Genomic DNA, 17,149 nt, shown 5'->3' with positions numbered 1-17,149 from the left:
AAGGCCAAGTACACACCTCATGCCTGGCCAGGGACATGGGCAGGAGAGCGATCTGTTCTGCATTTTATTATTGGGGTTCTATGCAAGGGGGAAACCCTGTAAGCAAACTTCAAGCAGTACTAAAGATAGGCCACAAACGGGAATCAAACCCACAATGTTCTTGCTGCCACTTAGTGACTTCATCTTTAGTTTACAATCTCTCTAATAATGCCAGGAATCTCTCTCTCTGTGTGTGTGTGTGTGTACAAATTAAAATGGGTTTCGTTTCCCACAATCAACTCAAGAACCGGGCACTCTTTATAACCCAACAGAGCGCAGTGCCGTGATTGATGTTGTTTGGATAAGCATTTCGACATCAAATAATTAAAAAAATAAAAAATAAATTGTTTGCCATAGCTTGGCTTGCTCTTTTTGCGTCACAAGCCCTTCACTCTGATTGGTCCTCTGGTCTGCAGCGAGTTTCATAAAAGGGAAGGTTACCTCCCCTTTCTCTGCTTTGCCCTCACAGAGAATTTGGCCCACCAATGAGAAAATGAGCTACGACTGTGCAAGCACGATATTGGCTTGCAAACGACCGAAGCATTGCAGTTAGCCTCTTTCTTCCTCATAGCATTTAAAGCTACAGACACAGAAACGGCACATCCTGAAGAAAGCTCATTGTGGAACTGCTCCTAGTGGCTGTAATTCTGCAACCAAGGCTGAATTTTGGGAAAGAAACTTCAGATACAGTATTAGGGGACCACTAAGGCCTATGTAAAAGCATCCAAAAACAGCATGTCATGGGATCACCGACTGCATCACAGGCATTCTGCATTAGTGACTTAAAATTCCCATCAAGTTTTTCCCTTCTCGTGATATTTTAAAGCATTTACTCGTATTGCTTTTCATTTATAAAGAACCACCTTTGAAACAATCTGATTCTAACAATGTTGTAACTCGCAGTATCTTAAGGCCCCGTCACATCATAACGTTCTGGTCAACGTTCTCTGAAACGTTCGAATCGTTCAATTTCGAATGTTCTAGGGCGAGGTGGACACATCTGGCGTGTGACTAATATGTGACTATAATGCATGACTAGTGTGGGACTGACGCATGAGGAGCGTGTAACAGCAAACAAGTAAGACACCCCTGAAAACTATCAGCGTGTGATGACGTGTCCCTGGGTCGTGACGATGAATAACAACCAAGTAACGCTAGGGTAATGAGTGACTAACAATAGCCAAACGCATGCAATTTTAGTAAAACGTTCCACAAACGTTCTTCAGCGTTATCCAGCGTTTAAAATTAAACGTCGAAGATCGCTGGTCTCCATGAGAACTTTTGTTTTTTTTGGTACCAGCGTTCTCCGTCGATCACCGACGATTACCAGCGTCACCAGCGTCCAGACAACGCTCTTCTGGCGCTATACCAGCGACCATGAACGATTACCAACGTTTCCTTTATAACGTCATAGAACGTTGACCAGAACGTTATAGTGTGATGGGGCCTTTAGCTGGAATTGCGATTGAAACAGTACCATCTGCAAACTGAAAATATGCCCCCAAATACATAAATAAGATTGAAATGTATTTCTGTAAACTGGCTAAAGTTTACTGGAAGTGATCATTACGTGTCAGTAACAACGTCCCTGTCTGAAGACTAGGGGGTAGTGTGACCGGCTATCCGCGTCTCCGGCTATCCGCCTCTCACTTGTCCACTCCAATCGTTCGGATATTGAATCGCATCAATTGCTCTCCAGGACTTATAAGTTATGATCATCATTTGATACCCCTCTCTCACCCTCTCTCACCCCCCTATCTGGTTAATGACTTATAATAATAATATATCAGTCCCACCACAATACTAGCTCAACAGCGCAAATACAGGGAAAACAAAGCTAACTAAGTATACGCTAACTGGTTGGTAGCTAGTATTGTAGCTGGTACACAGCTGGTACATCATGTGCTTTGTAGAACTGGATTATCTGATACGGAAGAGCACCTCTGCTCCTAGATTCAGACCTGAACTCTGGACCTGTAAGTAAATTGGACCTGTAAGTAAATTGTATAGCTGACCTAACTACTAGACTACCGCTGTGTGGGAATTGCAGGAGCTAACCAGTTGAAGGGCATACAAAAATACAGGGTGTTGATATCACAGCCTGGAAACATAGCTAGCTACATGTTTTCACCCTGGTCTTTGCCTGTGGCGTTTCTGCAGCTGTCTTAACGAGCCACCAAACCGATGTTCTACCATCGATAATCGCGCGCAGGTTTATGATGTTTGTGATTGCGGCTATCCACCATTATCTTAACTTTTTGCCACAAAACGGAACATTCGCAAGGCTTGAATTGGGACCAAGACGCACATTTTGACACCGACATTGTCTATATTGTGCAAACATTTACAGAGTTTTAAGGGTGGGAAATAATAATAAACAATAAATACATATGAGAGAGAAAATAGGTTGTTCCTTAGCAAAGGCACATCACATGAGCTATGATACAATTACAATTTAAGACCTTTACCACAACGATTGTACTTCTTTCATATCTGAATTTCCCCCAGCTTGGTTGAATGAGCTGCAAATTGACCACACAGCTGCAATGTGGCACAGGGCTTCAGGTCGTAGAACAGGACTGACCTCCGTCACACAGTAGAACAACGAAGGGATCGGAGAAAACTGGGAAGCTGCGCCAAGAAACCATGTTTGACTGCACACTTGAAACACTATACACCAGAGGGCTATTGCACGAAACCAGGATAAGGGATTAAGTCCGGATATTCAAGTTATCCTGGATGAATTTAGCTTTGAGTTGGTTGCACGAAAGCAGGTTGAATTAAACCCAGCCAAGTAACCATGGAGATTTATTCTTTGCAGCTAGCCTGCTCCCGAGCAGGCTAACAGCCAGGCTAAAATTAATTCTGGAGTCTCGTGTTAAATCAGCTGCCGCTCATATCCGAAATAAACGTTTTTAACAGTTATTCCGCTGTCTTCTGAATGTGTTCTTATTTATTTTTTATTAACATGCATTACTTGTCACTATTGCTGTCACAAGTTTTATTTAAACCCTACTATTGCAGTTGTTTAGAAATGGTTGATGAAGTTGCAACTGTGATTTCAATGAAGTCAGTAATGAAGGCGATACACTGCTCAAAAAAATAAAGGGAAGACTAAATGAACACATCCTAGATCTGAATAAATAAAATAATCTAATAAAATACTTTTTCTTTGATTCCATTGATAATTGATCATTTTTGTGTGATTTTGTTGTCAGCACATTCAACTATGTAAAGAAAAAAGTAGCCTATTTAATGAGATTATTTCATTCATTCAGATTTAGGATGTGTTAGTGTTCCCTTTATTTTTTTGAGCAGTGTATAAAGTCCCATTCACCTGTGTTTCTTACTGCACCATGCCCATTTCTGAACTAAGTTTTGGATGACGAAGCATTGATATTGAGACATGCTTTCAGACGTGACAGGTTAATACATTGTTTTACAGATATGCTTAAGTGTGGATTGAAGTCACATATTTTTCTAGTTTCTTTATCTCCAGATACAGTTTCCTCAGTGTTTTCTTCTTGATTTCAATACCAAGGTCTAGATCCTGGAGACTTTTACTGACAGCAATCTGTGCATCTGCCAGCTCAATTAGCTTTTTCAGATGTTGAGTAGAGACATCTGACAGTTTGTGAATTCTATAAATCATCCATTGATTAGCACAGCAGGAATTGTGCATGATTTAGATTTCCTTTAGCCCATACTTACTATGTTGCCAGGCTGGCTGTCAGGCTGTAGCCTACTGCGTCTGGATCCTGTTACAAATATATATTATGAGTGCTATATAATTGACTTTTATTGTATAAATTGTTGTGTGGTTTGAGTTGTATATTCTCATGTGATGCCTTCTTGCTGCATACACATTGCCCTTCTGGAGCAAAGAATAAACTGATCTGAAATTAGATATATTTATAATATATCTATATATTTATATCTATCTAATCTATATGTATAATATGCTTTTTATATTATAAAAATATGCTGCACGCGTCTTCTCCATTTCTGCATCAGTCAATCTGTGATCGATACCATGGTCTATTTAAGAAATCCGTGAAGGTGCACTTATCCCAACTATGTACATCTGGATTGACATAGCTTCACCTTCTCATTCTGGTTTGGCAAACGTGCAACCGAAGCCGCGATGAGCGGATCACACTAAGTCCAGTAATAAAATAAAATAAAAACCAATGTACAAACATAATTAATCAAGACTTAATCACAACATTAAACAATCATACAAGAGCCATATGAGTATTGTAACATTCAAACCCCTGGTGGTGTCGTGGTTAAGGTCTCCACCAGCATAAACCATAGTGCTAAGAGTAGGCAGGGTGGTAGGGGTGCAGGTCTCTAAGATTAAAATGAAACGCTTTCATCAATGACGCCAATAGAACTGTGTGGCTATACTGCCATCTATTCATTGGCAGTGGCATGTGTGTGCCAAAATCTGATGTAATGTACCAACATGGGAACTCTTGCTCTTAAGACAGTGGAGATGGTTGTGGACTTTAGAAAGAACACAGCCCCACTCACCCCCATTACCCTGTGCCACTCCCCAGTCAACACTGTGGAGTCCTTCCGCTTCCTGGGTACTATCCTCTCCCAGGACCTCTAAACTGAACATTAGCTCCCTAACAGAGGATGTACTTCCTGCGGCAGCTGAATAAATTCAACCTTCCAAGGTCAATGATGGTGCACTTCCACACAGCCATCATTGAGTCCACCCTCACCTCCTCCATCACCATCTGGTATGCTGCTGCCACTGCCATTTGTACTGCCGAGAAGCTGCAATGTGCCTTCCCTCAAGGACCTGCACACCTCAAGGACCCTGAGGCTCGCCAGGAAGATTTTGGCCAACTCCTCCCACTCTTGACAAACTCTGTTTCAGCCACTCCCCTCTGGCAGAAGGCCATCAGATCCAATACCACACGCCACAAAAACAGTTTCTTCCCATCCACTGTTAGTCTCTTCAACAAGGCCGAGAGCTGACTCAATTCACAATCTGCACAATGACACATTGCCACATTGCACTATTTACACTATTTGTATCTTTTGTACTATTTGTATCTCTTGTACTATTCGTATTTTTATATTGTAAAGTATTTGGATACTTTATATTTTATATTTTTTATTAGTATTAGGTAGACTTCTACCTTTAGTAAAGTTAGACCATATATTTAAGTTTTAGGATTCCTATATGTTGCTGCACCATCCTGCCAAAGTAAATTCCTTGGCCGGGTTTCCCAGATTTGTCAAGAAGCTCTTAACGCTCAGAGCTTCTTAAGAGCGTTCTAAGAACGCTTTAAAACGCTCTTAGAATGCTCCTAAGAAGCTCTTAGTGTTAAGAGCTTCTTAACGAATCTGGGAAACCCGGCTCTTGTCTTGTCATGGCGAATAAAACCCTTTCTGTTTCTGATTCATGGACGCATGTTCAGTTATGTTTAAGGTCTTAAATATCATATCGTAGCTTCACTACATAGTGTATCCATGTCTCACACTACATATCTCTGTGAGTGTCATTCTCAAGTCCCAGGGGTGTTACTTCCAGGCCCCCCACATACCATTAAGCACTTTTCCTGCACTTAAGCAGTGCCAACGTTCAGTGAAATATTTATGTTAAAACCTGTGGAGGACTGGACTCCCAGACAGGTGGATAAAGGAGTACATCTGAGCTGCCAAGCAGGACTGTCAAACCGGGATTAATTCATCTATCCAAAGAGTGGGGTTTTATAGGGGAAAAATCCCTCTCTGAGAAAACATGGCTCAAGACTTCTGTGGTATATTTCCATTAAGGAGATGTCCTCTCAGTCCTAAGATGCACTACTGAATTATGCATATTATATTGCTGTATGAAGAGAGAACTCGCTTGCTCTGTTTACTCCTAAGCAAGGTTTTGTTGGACCTTTTTCTCCATTACCTACTGAGTATTTTTCATGTCAAATGCACTGGCCTTGTATTGTTTCACGCTTCTCAACATCACAGTCGTTCCATCTTAGGTCGTATTACAACTGGAATGTAAGGCTTGGAAAAGAGGCAGGTAATTCCAAGAAGTATGAAGCTTTAATACAGTATGACTTCATTTAAACTCCAGCAGTGCATGCTGTTTGACAGTGAGAAGTGCTGTACACTATGAACCTGAGGTTGTACCATAGGGTTTGCATGATAAATAAAAGAAAGAGAAAAGCATTTAACCTGACATTTCAAGGGAGGAAACCTTGTTGTATGAATTCATATTTATTGAATGCATTCTCAGTGGGAGAGATACATTTTTGTCTACAGAATAAAGCAAAATGTCTATTTGCCCATCTTGGTCAGCCTTCCTTTCTCCCCCTTGCTAAAAACCCACACCCAAATGCATAATGTTATCCCACTAATGCACTATATACTTAAATAGCATAAGTGTTGCTGAGTGGCATCTACATACAGTATATCCAGATTCTGCAATAGGGTGAAAATCATTGAGTAGGGAAATGGAAATGCTTACCGTAGTCCCCGGGGACAAAGATATCGTAGCGACAGGTCTGACCATGGGTATAATTATGTGGGTAGTTTGGAGACAGCACAGTCCCCTCTGATCCTGTAGAGCGACCCCCACATGGTGCTGCAAAAGCAGACAGAAAAATCACAACTGAATCCATGTTACAATACCTGGGAAAACACAACAGCACAACACATCAGCAAATCCATTCTACAGTACCTGGCATCAATAGCATAGGTAAAAAAATAAAATAAAAAATATTACCCACTTAACTGCTGACTGATGTTATTTTAGTGGGCTTAAACTAAATTAGATATTTATGAGGTAACTTGTCAGCCTTTTGCAAAAGAAACTGAAGAAAGTCTGGGAGAACAGAGGAAATTATGATCTGTTTTGATGAGGACAATAGCTCACTGGACAGTCCAATTAGGAAGAAAAACATAATTTCACTCAATAGAAATACAAGCCATCAAAATCACAGTTCTTAAGACAGTCTACATACAACTTCTCCAATAACAATCCATATGTATAGTGCTTTCCTTAATTTTGATTCCTGTATTAAACTTCCAGCTTTCTCTATGCCAGAACTCACTCTGGCATAGAGTGGTAAGTCCATTAGCAGCCGCACATCCACACCAGCAGAATCTCAGCTCCTCTCTTTAGGCCTCTAATAATGCGGCTAATTTGCTACCAGGCCCCTAATGCAGTCGCCTCTTGTACCTCACGCTCTTAGCCAGCAGGTGGCTGGAGCTGTACTGTAAACAAACAAAATCTCATTTTGTCAGAGTAAAGCTGTCAGCAGCTGCTTGGGCCCCATACAGGGACACAATGCACATGTCACCAGCAAAAGCAGGAACAGAACTGAGAGATTCACACAGAGTGAGGAAGGATTAGGGAATTCATCCAGGTCTCATTGTTGCAAAGTGGAAGGCATGTTTTGATGGAACATATGTGGCACAGGCAAAACAGGGGTTACCCTGGTTGAGTTCAGCCAAATCACTCATTGACAGTCAGTTGCAATATGAGTCAACTGACATTCCCAGCAGCCCAAGCAACACGCATGGTTTGGTGCTTCACACATTCCCTGTGTGATGCTATTACTATGTGTGGCAAGACACAATGCTAAAATAATTTCAATCAGGAGAGACCCGGGGCCTGTTCCATAAAGGCCGCTCAAAAAAGCTAGACTTAAAGTCCTAAACCAGACTTGAATAAGTTTAATTAGTCAAGCGGGGCTAAAGCGGTTCCATAAAGGCCAATTTCAGCTCACGCAGTCCTACTAATTCAAGTCAGATTTAAGTAGTCAAGCTAATTGCATCTGCACCCTATTCTTAAGCAGCCCAAGAGGTAAAACATGGATCATACAATCCACCACGGCAAAAGCAATGCACACGGCCACGTGACTTCTTCCAGAAAGAACGCTCCCTTTAAATCGTGTACAATGACAGCTCCCTCATCCACCCCTTCAATCAAAATAAAATGAAACAGAGATCTCTGACCTCATTCTCTCTCATCGCCCCACCTCCTGTACCCTTGATCCTATCCCCTGCTGTATCTATCCAACTGTCTTACTTTCTCTCTCAGAACAACCTGCTTGACCCCAACCAATCGGGCTTCAAGACTGGCCACTCCACAGAGACTGCCCTTCTTTCAGTCACCACTGCCCTCCAGTCTGCCAGAGCGGCTTCCAGGTCATCCGTCATCATTCTGCTGGACCTTTCTGCAGCGTTTGACACGGTTAACCACCAGATCCTGCTCTCCAGACTTGCTGAGATGGATATCACTGGCACTGCACTCCAGTGGATCTCATCCTACCTGTCGGGAAGATCCTACAAGGTGTCCTGGGGAGGAAAACTGTCAGGCCCTCGCCAGCTCTCCACTGGTGTCCCACAGGGCTCTGTCCTTGGACCCCACCTCTTCTCTCTGTACACCACCTCACTTGGACCAATCATCACCTCTCATGGCTTCTCCTACCACTGCTACACTGACGACACGCAGCTGTACCTGTCGTTCCCCCCGACTGATCTGGGGATCTCAGCTAGGATTGAGGCCTGACTCACAGACATCTCCGCCTGGATGACCGAGCACCACCTCCAGCTGAACCTCGCCAAAACAGAACTTCTCATCATCCCGGCTAAACCCTCCATCTCCCACAACCTGTCAATCACCCTGGGATCTGCGACAGTGACCCCTTCATCCTCTGCCAGGAACCTTGGGGTTACCATGGATGACAAGCTCTCCCTCACGGCCCACATTGCTGCAGTCTCCCGGTCTTGTAGATTCACCCTCTACAACATCCGGAAGATCAGGAGATACCCGTCTGAACACTCCACCCAGCTGCTAGTCCAAGCACTGGTCCTCTCCAAGTTGGACTACTGCAACTCGCTGCTCCCTGGTCTCCAAGCATGTGCAACCCGCCCTCTTCAGAGGATTCAGAACGCAGCGGCCGCCTGGTCTACAATCTACCCAGACGCTCCCACGTTACCCCGCTCCTCATCTCTCTCCACTGGCTACCCATCAACGCCCGTATCAGATTCAAGACCCTGGTACTGACCTTCCGAGCAGTGAACGGGACTGCACCCGACTACATCAAGTCTCTTCTGCAACCTTACACCCCCACCCGTCACCTACGGTCTTCTTCAGACAACCGCCTGGTGGTCCCACCGCTCAAGACCGCCCGGTCCCAACACAAGCTCTTCTCCTGCCTTGCCCCCCAATGGTGGAACCAGCTCCCCACCTCCATCAGGGACACTGACTGTCTCCCCACCTTCAAGAAAAGGCTCAAGACGCACTTGTTCCGGGAGTACAACGGAACTTAGGAATGCTTGGCTGGACCTGATGTTAGTTTCCTCCAGGATCACAATGACTCTTATTGAGTAACTTGTAACTAACTGACGTAAGTCTGGCTTATTCGGTAAACTCGCTTTATGGAACAGGCCTCAGGGATGAGTAAAATGATGTTTATTTACAGAATGATAAATGTACTACAAGTGTTTGGAGCTTAGACCCCATGGGGAATTATGATCAAAGGGTGCCTGCCCAACATCCGAAGAAGAATCCCCCACGGAGTTCAGACAGAGGAGCCAGAAGAGTCGAAGAACAGACACGAGGTGGCGACGGGGAGGTGGAGGGTCGTGCACTTGATAGCATGGACAAACTAAACAGGGAGAGAATCGCATTTAAAGGCACAAGATCATTATGATAGGCTCGTCCTCCCGCCGAATGGCACTAAGCCCGCGAGGAGTATGAGGCTAAAGCCAGGGATCCCCCAGCCGAAACGGCACCAACGGGCAGAGAGAAGCAGGATGCTCCAGGTCACCGCATGTGCTGCACGACATGGCCTGGGAGCCCCCGACCAGAATGATCAGGAACTCGGTGTCCAGCACGGACCAGTCCAGCAGCACGTTGGATCGGGAGACGTGGAGAGCAGCCTTGCTGGAGAACCCTTTGTGATACTGGTAGAACATGTTTTTACCATAGCGCAAGTTGAGGTCGCCTATGAGAGCCAAATACCCGTCCAATCCCTTCCTTCTTTGAGGGAAAACGGAGCACACCACCTTGCGGAAAATCCCGAAGGCCACTACGAACTCTCCCATGGACAGATCCCTTGCCAGCCTAGGGTCAGCTGATCTAAGAACAGCGCTGAATTGATTGCTGGTGAAGACTCTAGCGTTGCTCTCAGGAGACGGGAGGATCAGCCGGATTACATTTATATTCCTGCCTTGCAGGATGTGCGACCTCAAACGGGGAGAAATGTCAGCCCCGAAAGCCCCCGGTATTTAAAGGCATGGGATCATTGTGATAGGCTGACAGCTACGAGGAAGATTTGACAGCGTTAATTGATAGACGGGAGCGCTAATCGAACTGAAACCCAGGTGACAGCCGACAAGTGAAAGAGGGAAAGAAAAGCGTTCTTAGCGGGGGGAGTAAGTAGTGAAACATTATCGAGTATGCCCGAATGCAGGGATCGGTCTAGCCTGACTTAACTTGCGCTAAGCTTAATAAGGCAGAATTCAAACACATTTCTGTACACTGAGTCGATGATCTCATGGTGGCCTTACTCACACCTAGACTACTTTTTTAGGGGCAGCAGCTCAAATACAGCCTGTATTGGTGATAAGCAATCAGTGAGAAGTAAAGTGTGGCCGGTTTACCTTGGCAGATGGGCTTGGCTCTGTCCCACTCTGGTCTCTTGCTGTTTCCCATAATGCAAGTGAGGGTGGAGTATCCCTGCAACAAGTAACCAGCCTCACAGTGAAAAGTCACCATGGATCCCATCTTGTAGTCACTCCCCAATTTGGTCCCATTCATCACACTCCCGGGATCAAAGCAAGCCTCCCGTAGCTTGGCTGCCAGGAGAAAAAAGGATTTCAAATTAATCAATGTCAAAGAGGGAAATTTGGTATTGGGACAATTTACAAGGCAATATAATGAGTTGTGCACAAAAAAAGGTAGTGTGGTGTCTGATCGTGTTAGTAAAACTACTTGTGTTGAGAAAATGGAAACTAATAAACTGTATAAATGTACTGTAGATCTCTAGTGTTTCTCTCAGTTTGATATCCAGATCAGAGGATACACACAGCTACAGTTTAGTGTGAATTTATCACAATGTATGTTCTCAACATTATGAAAAATGGCAATTTCCTCAGTACCTTTGTATTCCATGTGAAAGCCAGTGTAGCTAACAGAGCCATCACTGCGAAAGGCCAGATATATAAAGTTGGATGTACTCTCGATTTTCTCAGGCAATTTGCTGTCCTGGAAACTGCCGATCAGGTGGCTGTTGCTATCCGGCCCATTGTAGATATACAGGAAGTCATAATTAGGCTCAATACTGAAACTGGAAGTGGAAACACAGGATATTAAAACAAATCATGAACATCTGAATGTTAAACATACTGCATTTGTGAGTTTTAAATTCCAGCAAAATGAGTCAGTTGAGTCTCTTGCATCTTAACAAACGCTGATTAAGGGTCTAACCCTAACCCTAAGAAAGACAGTGTTGAATCTTAGTGACATTGTGGTAGACGGAACCATCGCAGACGCTAGTAACATGTTGGGAGAAAACACTTTATATTGTTGTCCTGTATCTCAAATCCTATTCCATCGTGAGAAGGGAGCATTTATTTTCAAAATAATGAGGCAAGGTTTATGACAAAATGTCAATGGGTTTTAGAAAATTGCATTTGAGTTGAATAAAGACAGCAGTTATTTCAAATCATAACTTCCCTCCATTCCTTTTGTATTCCCACGAGAGGATGTCATTTTGTGCTAACTCAAGTTGTTTGTTATGAAGGACAAAGTTTGGAAATAAGAACTCTTCTATTTGCATTTCTCCTTACTCTCTGTCTCCAGAAGTCTACACTACAAACAATCTTGACAGCAAAATCTCCCATGCAGCTTATGCTGGGGACACACTAATGCTGGGGACACACTAAACGATAATTTTGATCTTTTAAGATCTTCAAACTGTGAGAGACCACACACATGAAGACAAAAAATCCTAGAATTAGCTGTTTCGCTCCTACAGTGTGTGGTTTGCCATGATTTGACAAAGACAGCACACCACACACAAACAGATTTCCAACACACCTGATTCAAATAAAAGGGTCGTTATCTAGCTCTGTAGAAGCCTGGTAACGAACATGCATTTGAATCAGGTGTGTTGGAACAGGGAAACATCTAAAACAAGCAGGACAGGGGGTCCCTGAGGACAGGGTTGAGAACCACTGATCGAAAACATGCAGGACAGGGGGTCCCGAGGATCAGGGTTGGGAACCACTGTGCTACAGTATGACTATACAATCTCAAAAGTCTGTCGGAGTCTAATAGGGAGAGATATATATGTAGTCTAAGATCAGCATTACCTGATGAATGCCAGTGATATGACATAGTCTGAGTGGACAGCGATGAGCCAATCACAGTCTTTGCTGTGAGGGTAGGGAAGGGGGAAGTTTGGAGATAAAATGAACCCCGAGGATCCTGTCACATTTCCACCACAAGGAGCTAGAAAGACAAAATTGTTTCATCAATATTCCTTACCTTACAATATTCCATTACATACATTAACCCATCAAAATAGTTAACTAACTCGCCCTGAATCTGATTTGAAGCTAGGCCAGTTCATTTCAGTTTGAATGCCTTACCTCTTCATCAAACGTAAGTAATGACAGAGAAAACTACCACAGTATGTCTACAGCACACTTTTCATTGGAACCTACCGATGCAGCTGGGAGGGCTGGGCTGCCAGTAGTATCTATTTTCCACTTGGATGCAGGTAATTTTGCTTTCCCCCTGCAGCTCGTATCCAGGATCACAAGAGAATGTCACTGTGTCGCCTGGCTCGCGCCCTTCCCCATTGCGGCTGCCATTCATAGGCATCCCAGGATCCCTGCAGGCTGTTGCCACTGAACCTGTCAGCAAGCAGGGGACAGAGACGACTTCATACAATCTCAGTTTGTCTGTACCTGCCTGAAAATATGTCATGGGAGAGCCCGACCGACATATGTCACAGTCAGGACATCCTTCACTGGAGGTACAACGACAATGTGTCTGTGTAAAATGGAACTAACCAAAGGCTTATGCAAGGTGAAAACTGTAATTTACACAGGTGGAAATAAAATAATGCATGGAAAACTGTCCCAGCAAATTAAAAACAATTCATCAAATTTCAGCCAAACCAAAAATAATTTAACCAACAAACAAATCACGCTACGTTCTTAAAAACAAAACAAAGACTCACTTGAGAAGTCGATGGCAAAGCCGGACTTTGTGATGTAGAAGTCAGTCTCAAACTGGATTGTGATGAGGTTGAGGGTAGAGTGGATGCCGTCAGGGAGTAAAGAACCGCTCACCTCCTTCAGGGACATCTCGTTCTCAGGTGGACCGTCCCACACCTTCAGGATGTCATGTGACGCCTCTGTGTCAAAGGCCAAGAACTGGAGACTGGGATTACAACATGGAGCCCATTAAGGTTGGAAGAAGGACAGTTTGCCTCAGCTAAATAAAGTACCATTCCACATGTCCATAAGCTCTCTTTAAAATGTTAAGTTAATTAGGAAATCACAGAAAGGTCTAATTATATAAACAGTTGAGAGGGATTCAATAACACGTTTTTAACCATTTACTATCATAATTCTATAACTTGTATAGCAATACCTATAGTAACATTGTAACCACATAGGAACTGCTATGTTGTTGTACTTCATTATCGTTTAGAGGTAAAAAGGTTGTAACACAAGTATACTTACACTTACTATGAGGGAGGTTGAGATTTCCAGGAGTAAGTGGATGTTAAAATTGATAATCACATCCTTCAACTGCCCCTTTACCACATCCATGTACCCCTGACACCCCCCCCGCCATAATTTTTAATGACATATACCACCAACCCATACATGCATCCATTGTAAACATTAGCGCATGGTGCCCTTTCTCCTCCTCATTAGCATTTAAAGCAACAGACACAGAAACAGCGTGTCTTGAGGAAAGCTCATTGTGGGACTGCTCGTCCGTCCGTCATCTACCGCTTGTCCGGGGGTCGGGTCGCGGCCTAAGCAGGGAGGCCCAGGCTTCCCTCTCCCCGGCCACTTCCACCAGCCGAGAGACATAGTCCCTCCAGCGTGTCCTGGGTCTTCCCCGGGGCTTCTTCCCAGTGGGACGTGCCCAGAACACCTCACCAGGGAGGCGTCCAGGAGGCATCCTTATCAGATGCCCGAGCCACCTCAGCTGGCTCCTCTCGACGCGGAGGAGCAGCGGTTCTACTCTGAGCCCCTCCCGGATGACCGAGCTTCTCACCTAATCTCTACGGGAGAGCCCGGACACCCTGCGGAGAAAGCTCATTTCGTCCGCTTGTATTCGCAATCTTGTTCTTTCGGTCACTACCCATAGTTCGTGACCATAGGTGAGGGTAGGAACGTAGATCGACTGGTAAATAGAGAGCTTCGCCTTTCGACTCAGCACCTTCTTCACCACGATGGACCGATGCAGAGCCCGCATCACTGTGGACGCCGCACCGATCCGCCTGTCGATCTCGCGCTCCATTCTTCCCTCACTCGTGATCAAGACCCCGAGATACTTGAACTCCTCCGCTTGGGACAATATCTCCTCCCCGACCCGGAGATGGCACTCCACCCTTTTCCGGTCGATAACCATGGCCTCAGATTTGGTGCTAATTTGCATCCCAGCCGCTTCACATTCGGTTGCGAACCGCTCCAGTGAGAGCTGAAGGTCGCGGCCCGATGAAGCCAACAGGACCACATCATCTGCACCAAATCCTCGGCCCGATCCTGAAGTCACCACTCAACGCCCTGGCTGCGCCTAGAAATTCTGTCCATATAAGTAATGAACAGAATCGGTGACAAAGGGCAGACCTGGCGGAGTCCACCCCCACCAGGAACAAGTTCGACTTACTACCGGCAATGCGGACCAAACTCTGGCACCGGTCGTACAGGGACCGGACAGCCCCGATCAGGGAATCCGGTACCCCGTACTCTCGGAGCACCCCCCACATCAGCCCCCGAGGGACACGGTCGAACGCCTTTTCCAAATCCACAAAACATGTGTAGACTGGTTGGGCGAACTCCCATGTACCCTCCAGGACTCCACGGAGGGTATAGAGCTGGTCCACTGTTCAAAGGCCAGGACGAAAACCGCATTACTCCTCCTGAATCCGAGGTTTGACAATCCGATGGACCCTCCTCTCCAGGACCCCTGAATAGACTTTCCCGGGAAGGCTGAGGAGTGTGATCCCCTAAAGTTGGAGCACACCCTCCGGTCCCCCTTTTTAAAGAGGGGAACCATCACCCCGGTCTGCCAGTCCAGAGGCACTGTCACCAATGTCCACGCGATGTTGCAGAGTCGTGTCAACCAAGACAGCCCTACAACATCCAGAGCCTTAAGGAACTCCAGGCGGACCTCATACACCCCAGGGGCCCTGCCACCGCGGAGCTTTTCAACTACCTCGGCGACCTCAGCCCCAGAGATAGAAGGGCCCCCCCCCCATGTCCCCAGACTCTGCCTCCACGTCGGAAAACGTGTTGGTGGAATTAAGGAGGACTGCTCGTAGTAGCTGTAATTATGCACCAAGGCTGAATTTTGGGAAATAAACTTCAGATACAGTATTAGGGGACCATTAAGATATAAAAGCATCCAAAAACAGCATATCATGTGACCTTTGACACTGTATTTCTCTCAATGGTAGGTACCTGACAATGTTGCCAGAGTTGACTCGGATAGTCCAGGTACAGCGGAGGTTGTTATCGTAGGGGAAGGGATATCCTGGTGACAGTATACGGCCTGTTGGCTGACCTACATATCGACCACCACACTCTGCTGCACAGAGAACACAGGCAATACATGCACACAGCCATATCAACTCAAATGAAACTTCAAAATAAACAATAGAATAGAGGACAAATATACTGAAAACAAACTGTAGATAAGACCATATTGTAGTTTAGTTTAACAAATTTACCTATTTTACAATTTAAAATAGTTAGTAACAAACACGCACAGTATTCTACAGTATTTTACCATATTGTAAATAGTTTGTTTTTCATATATATGTGTTAGGTAATTAACTGCCAATAATGAAGCCACTCCCACCAATTAGTGAAGATTATATAATGGTGTTTGGCAGGAAAACAGAATGAGGTTATGAAGGGGGAGACCAGAGAACAAATAAATCTTACTCTTGGTTAGCATCTTTAAATTACATTTTGCCTTACTATTATCTAATTACCTCTTTGACCCTGCCTTGTACTTATTAACTAAACAAAAATACCACTGTTAGGAAGCTGCTCCTGTTTTTAGTAAGGTGCACTGGTCAGCTCCATCACAAGTATGCAGGGTATGAATAAGAGAATATTTAAAAGTTTAACTCAAATCAAACCCATGTAACTACTCAGTCTCACAAATTAGTTCAGCGTTTGCCTCTTATTTAATCTGCAGAACGTTTCAAGCATTGAGAACATTCTCAAAGATCAATTATTTTGACAAAACATGAGACATTTGTAAACTCTGACAAAATGATAAGTGCTGCACTTTTTCAAACAGCTCAGTTAAGTGGAAATCATGTTGGACTCAATCCTCAGGATTAACACTGAACATCGATGTTGACTGTCTGCCTGGCTAGCATACTAATGCCATCTAGCACACAGGGGTTGAAGGATTACCTATGCATGAAGGGAGGTGGTTGTCCCATGCCCTTCTCTCTCCAGTCATGCAGTTAAGTATGTCAATCCCATGCAGGGTGTAGCCTTGGTCACAGCCATATGTAATGGCACTGCCAGCAAAGTGACCCTGGTCGCTCACTTTGAACCCAAACTGCGGCACTCCAGGATCCTCGCAATGAGAGAGCTTGAAACCTGCAGTACACACAAGAAAGGAAGAGAGACAGCAAGTCACATAGTATTATGATTACTTCTTGATACAGATGCACACATGCTCATGTTATTAGTACTGTAAAAAAAAAAATACTCTTCACACCAAAAAACTGCAAATCATCTTTGTAACTAGGTATGTTGGAGAGTGGTCATAATGCCACAACAGGATGTATTTCTCATTTATATGCATTGTAAAGACTTATTGATTGAGGTATGGAATTAATTTTCGGTTGAGCACAGACAA

General features: G+C 44.5%; 1 protein-coding gene across 1 annotated transcript in view; it reads right to left on the bottom strand.

Annotated features, from left to right (window-relative positions):
- LOC124474065 (CUB and sushi domain-containing protein 3-like) overlaps nt 1–17,149 on the bottom strand; it is a 319,489-nt gene that overhangs the window by 200,897 nt on the left and 101,443 nt on the right. The window contains exons 22-29 of the mRNA XM_047029923.1: nt 16,696–16,887; nt 15,727–15,853; nt 13,263–13,465; nt 12,742–12,933; nt 12,388–12,526; nt 11,173–11,360; nt 10,675–10,869; nt 6,527–6,643 (exon numbers count right to left, since the gene is read on the bottom strand). Of these exons, the coding sequence (XP_046885879.1) occupies nt 6,527–6,643; nt 10,675–10,869; nt 11,173–11,360; nt 12,388–12,526; nt 12,742–12,933; nt 13,263–13,465; nt 15,727–15,853; nt 16,696–16,887 (1,353 nt within the window). The remainder of the gene's footprint in view (nt 1–6,526; nt 6,644–10,674; nt 10,870–11,172; nt 11,361–12,387; nt 12,527–12,741; nt 12,934–13,262; nt 13,466–15,726; nt 15,854–16,695; nt 16,888–17,149) is intronic.

Source organism: Hypomesus transpacificus, chromosome 2, assembly GCF_021917145.1.
Source record: "Hypomesus transpacificus isolate Combined female chromosome 2, fHypTra1, whole genome shotgun sequence".
Classification (NCBI taxonomy): domain Eukaryota; kingdom Metazoa; phylum Chordata; class Actinopteri; order Osmeriformes; family Osmeridae; genus Hypomesus; species Hypomesus transpacificus.
Note: the sequence above shows the minus strand (reverse complement) of the source record. Positions and strands in the feature narration are given on the sequence as shown.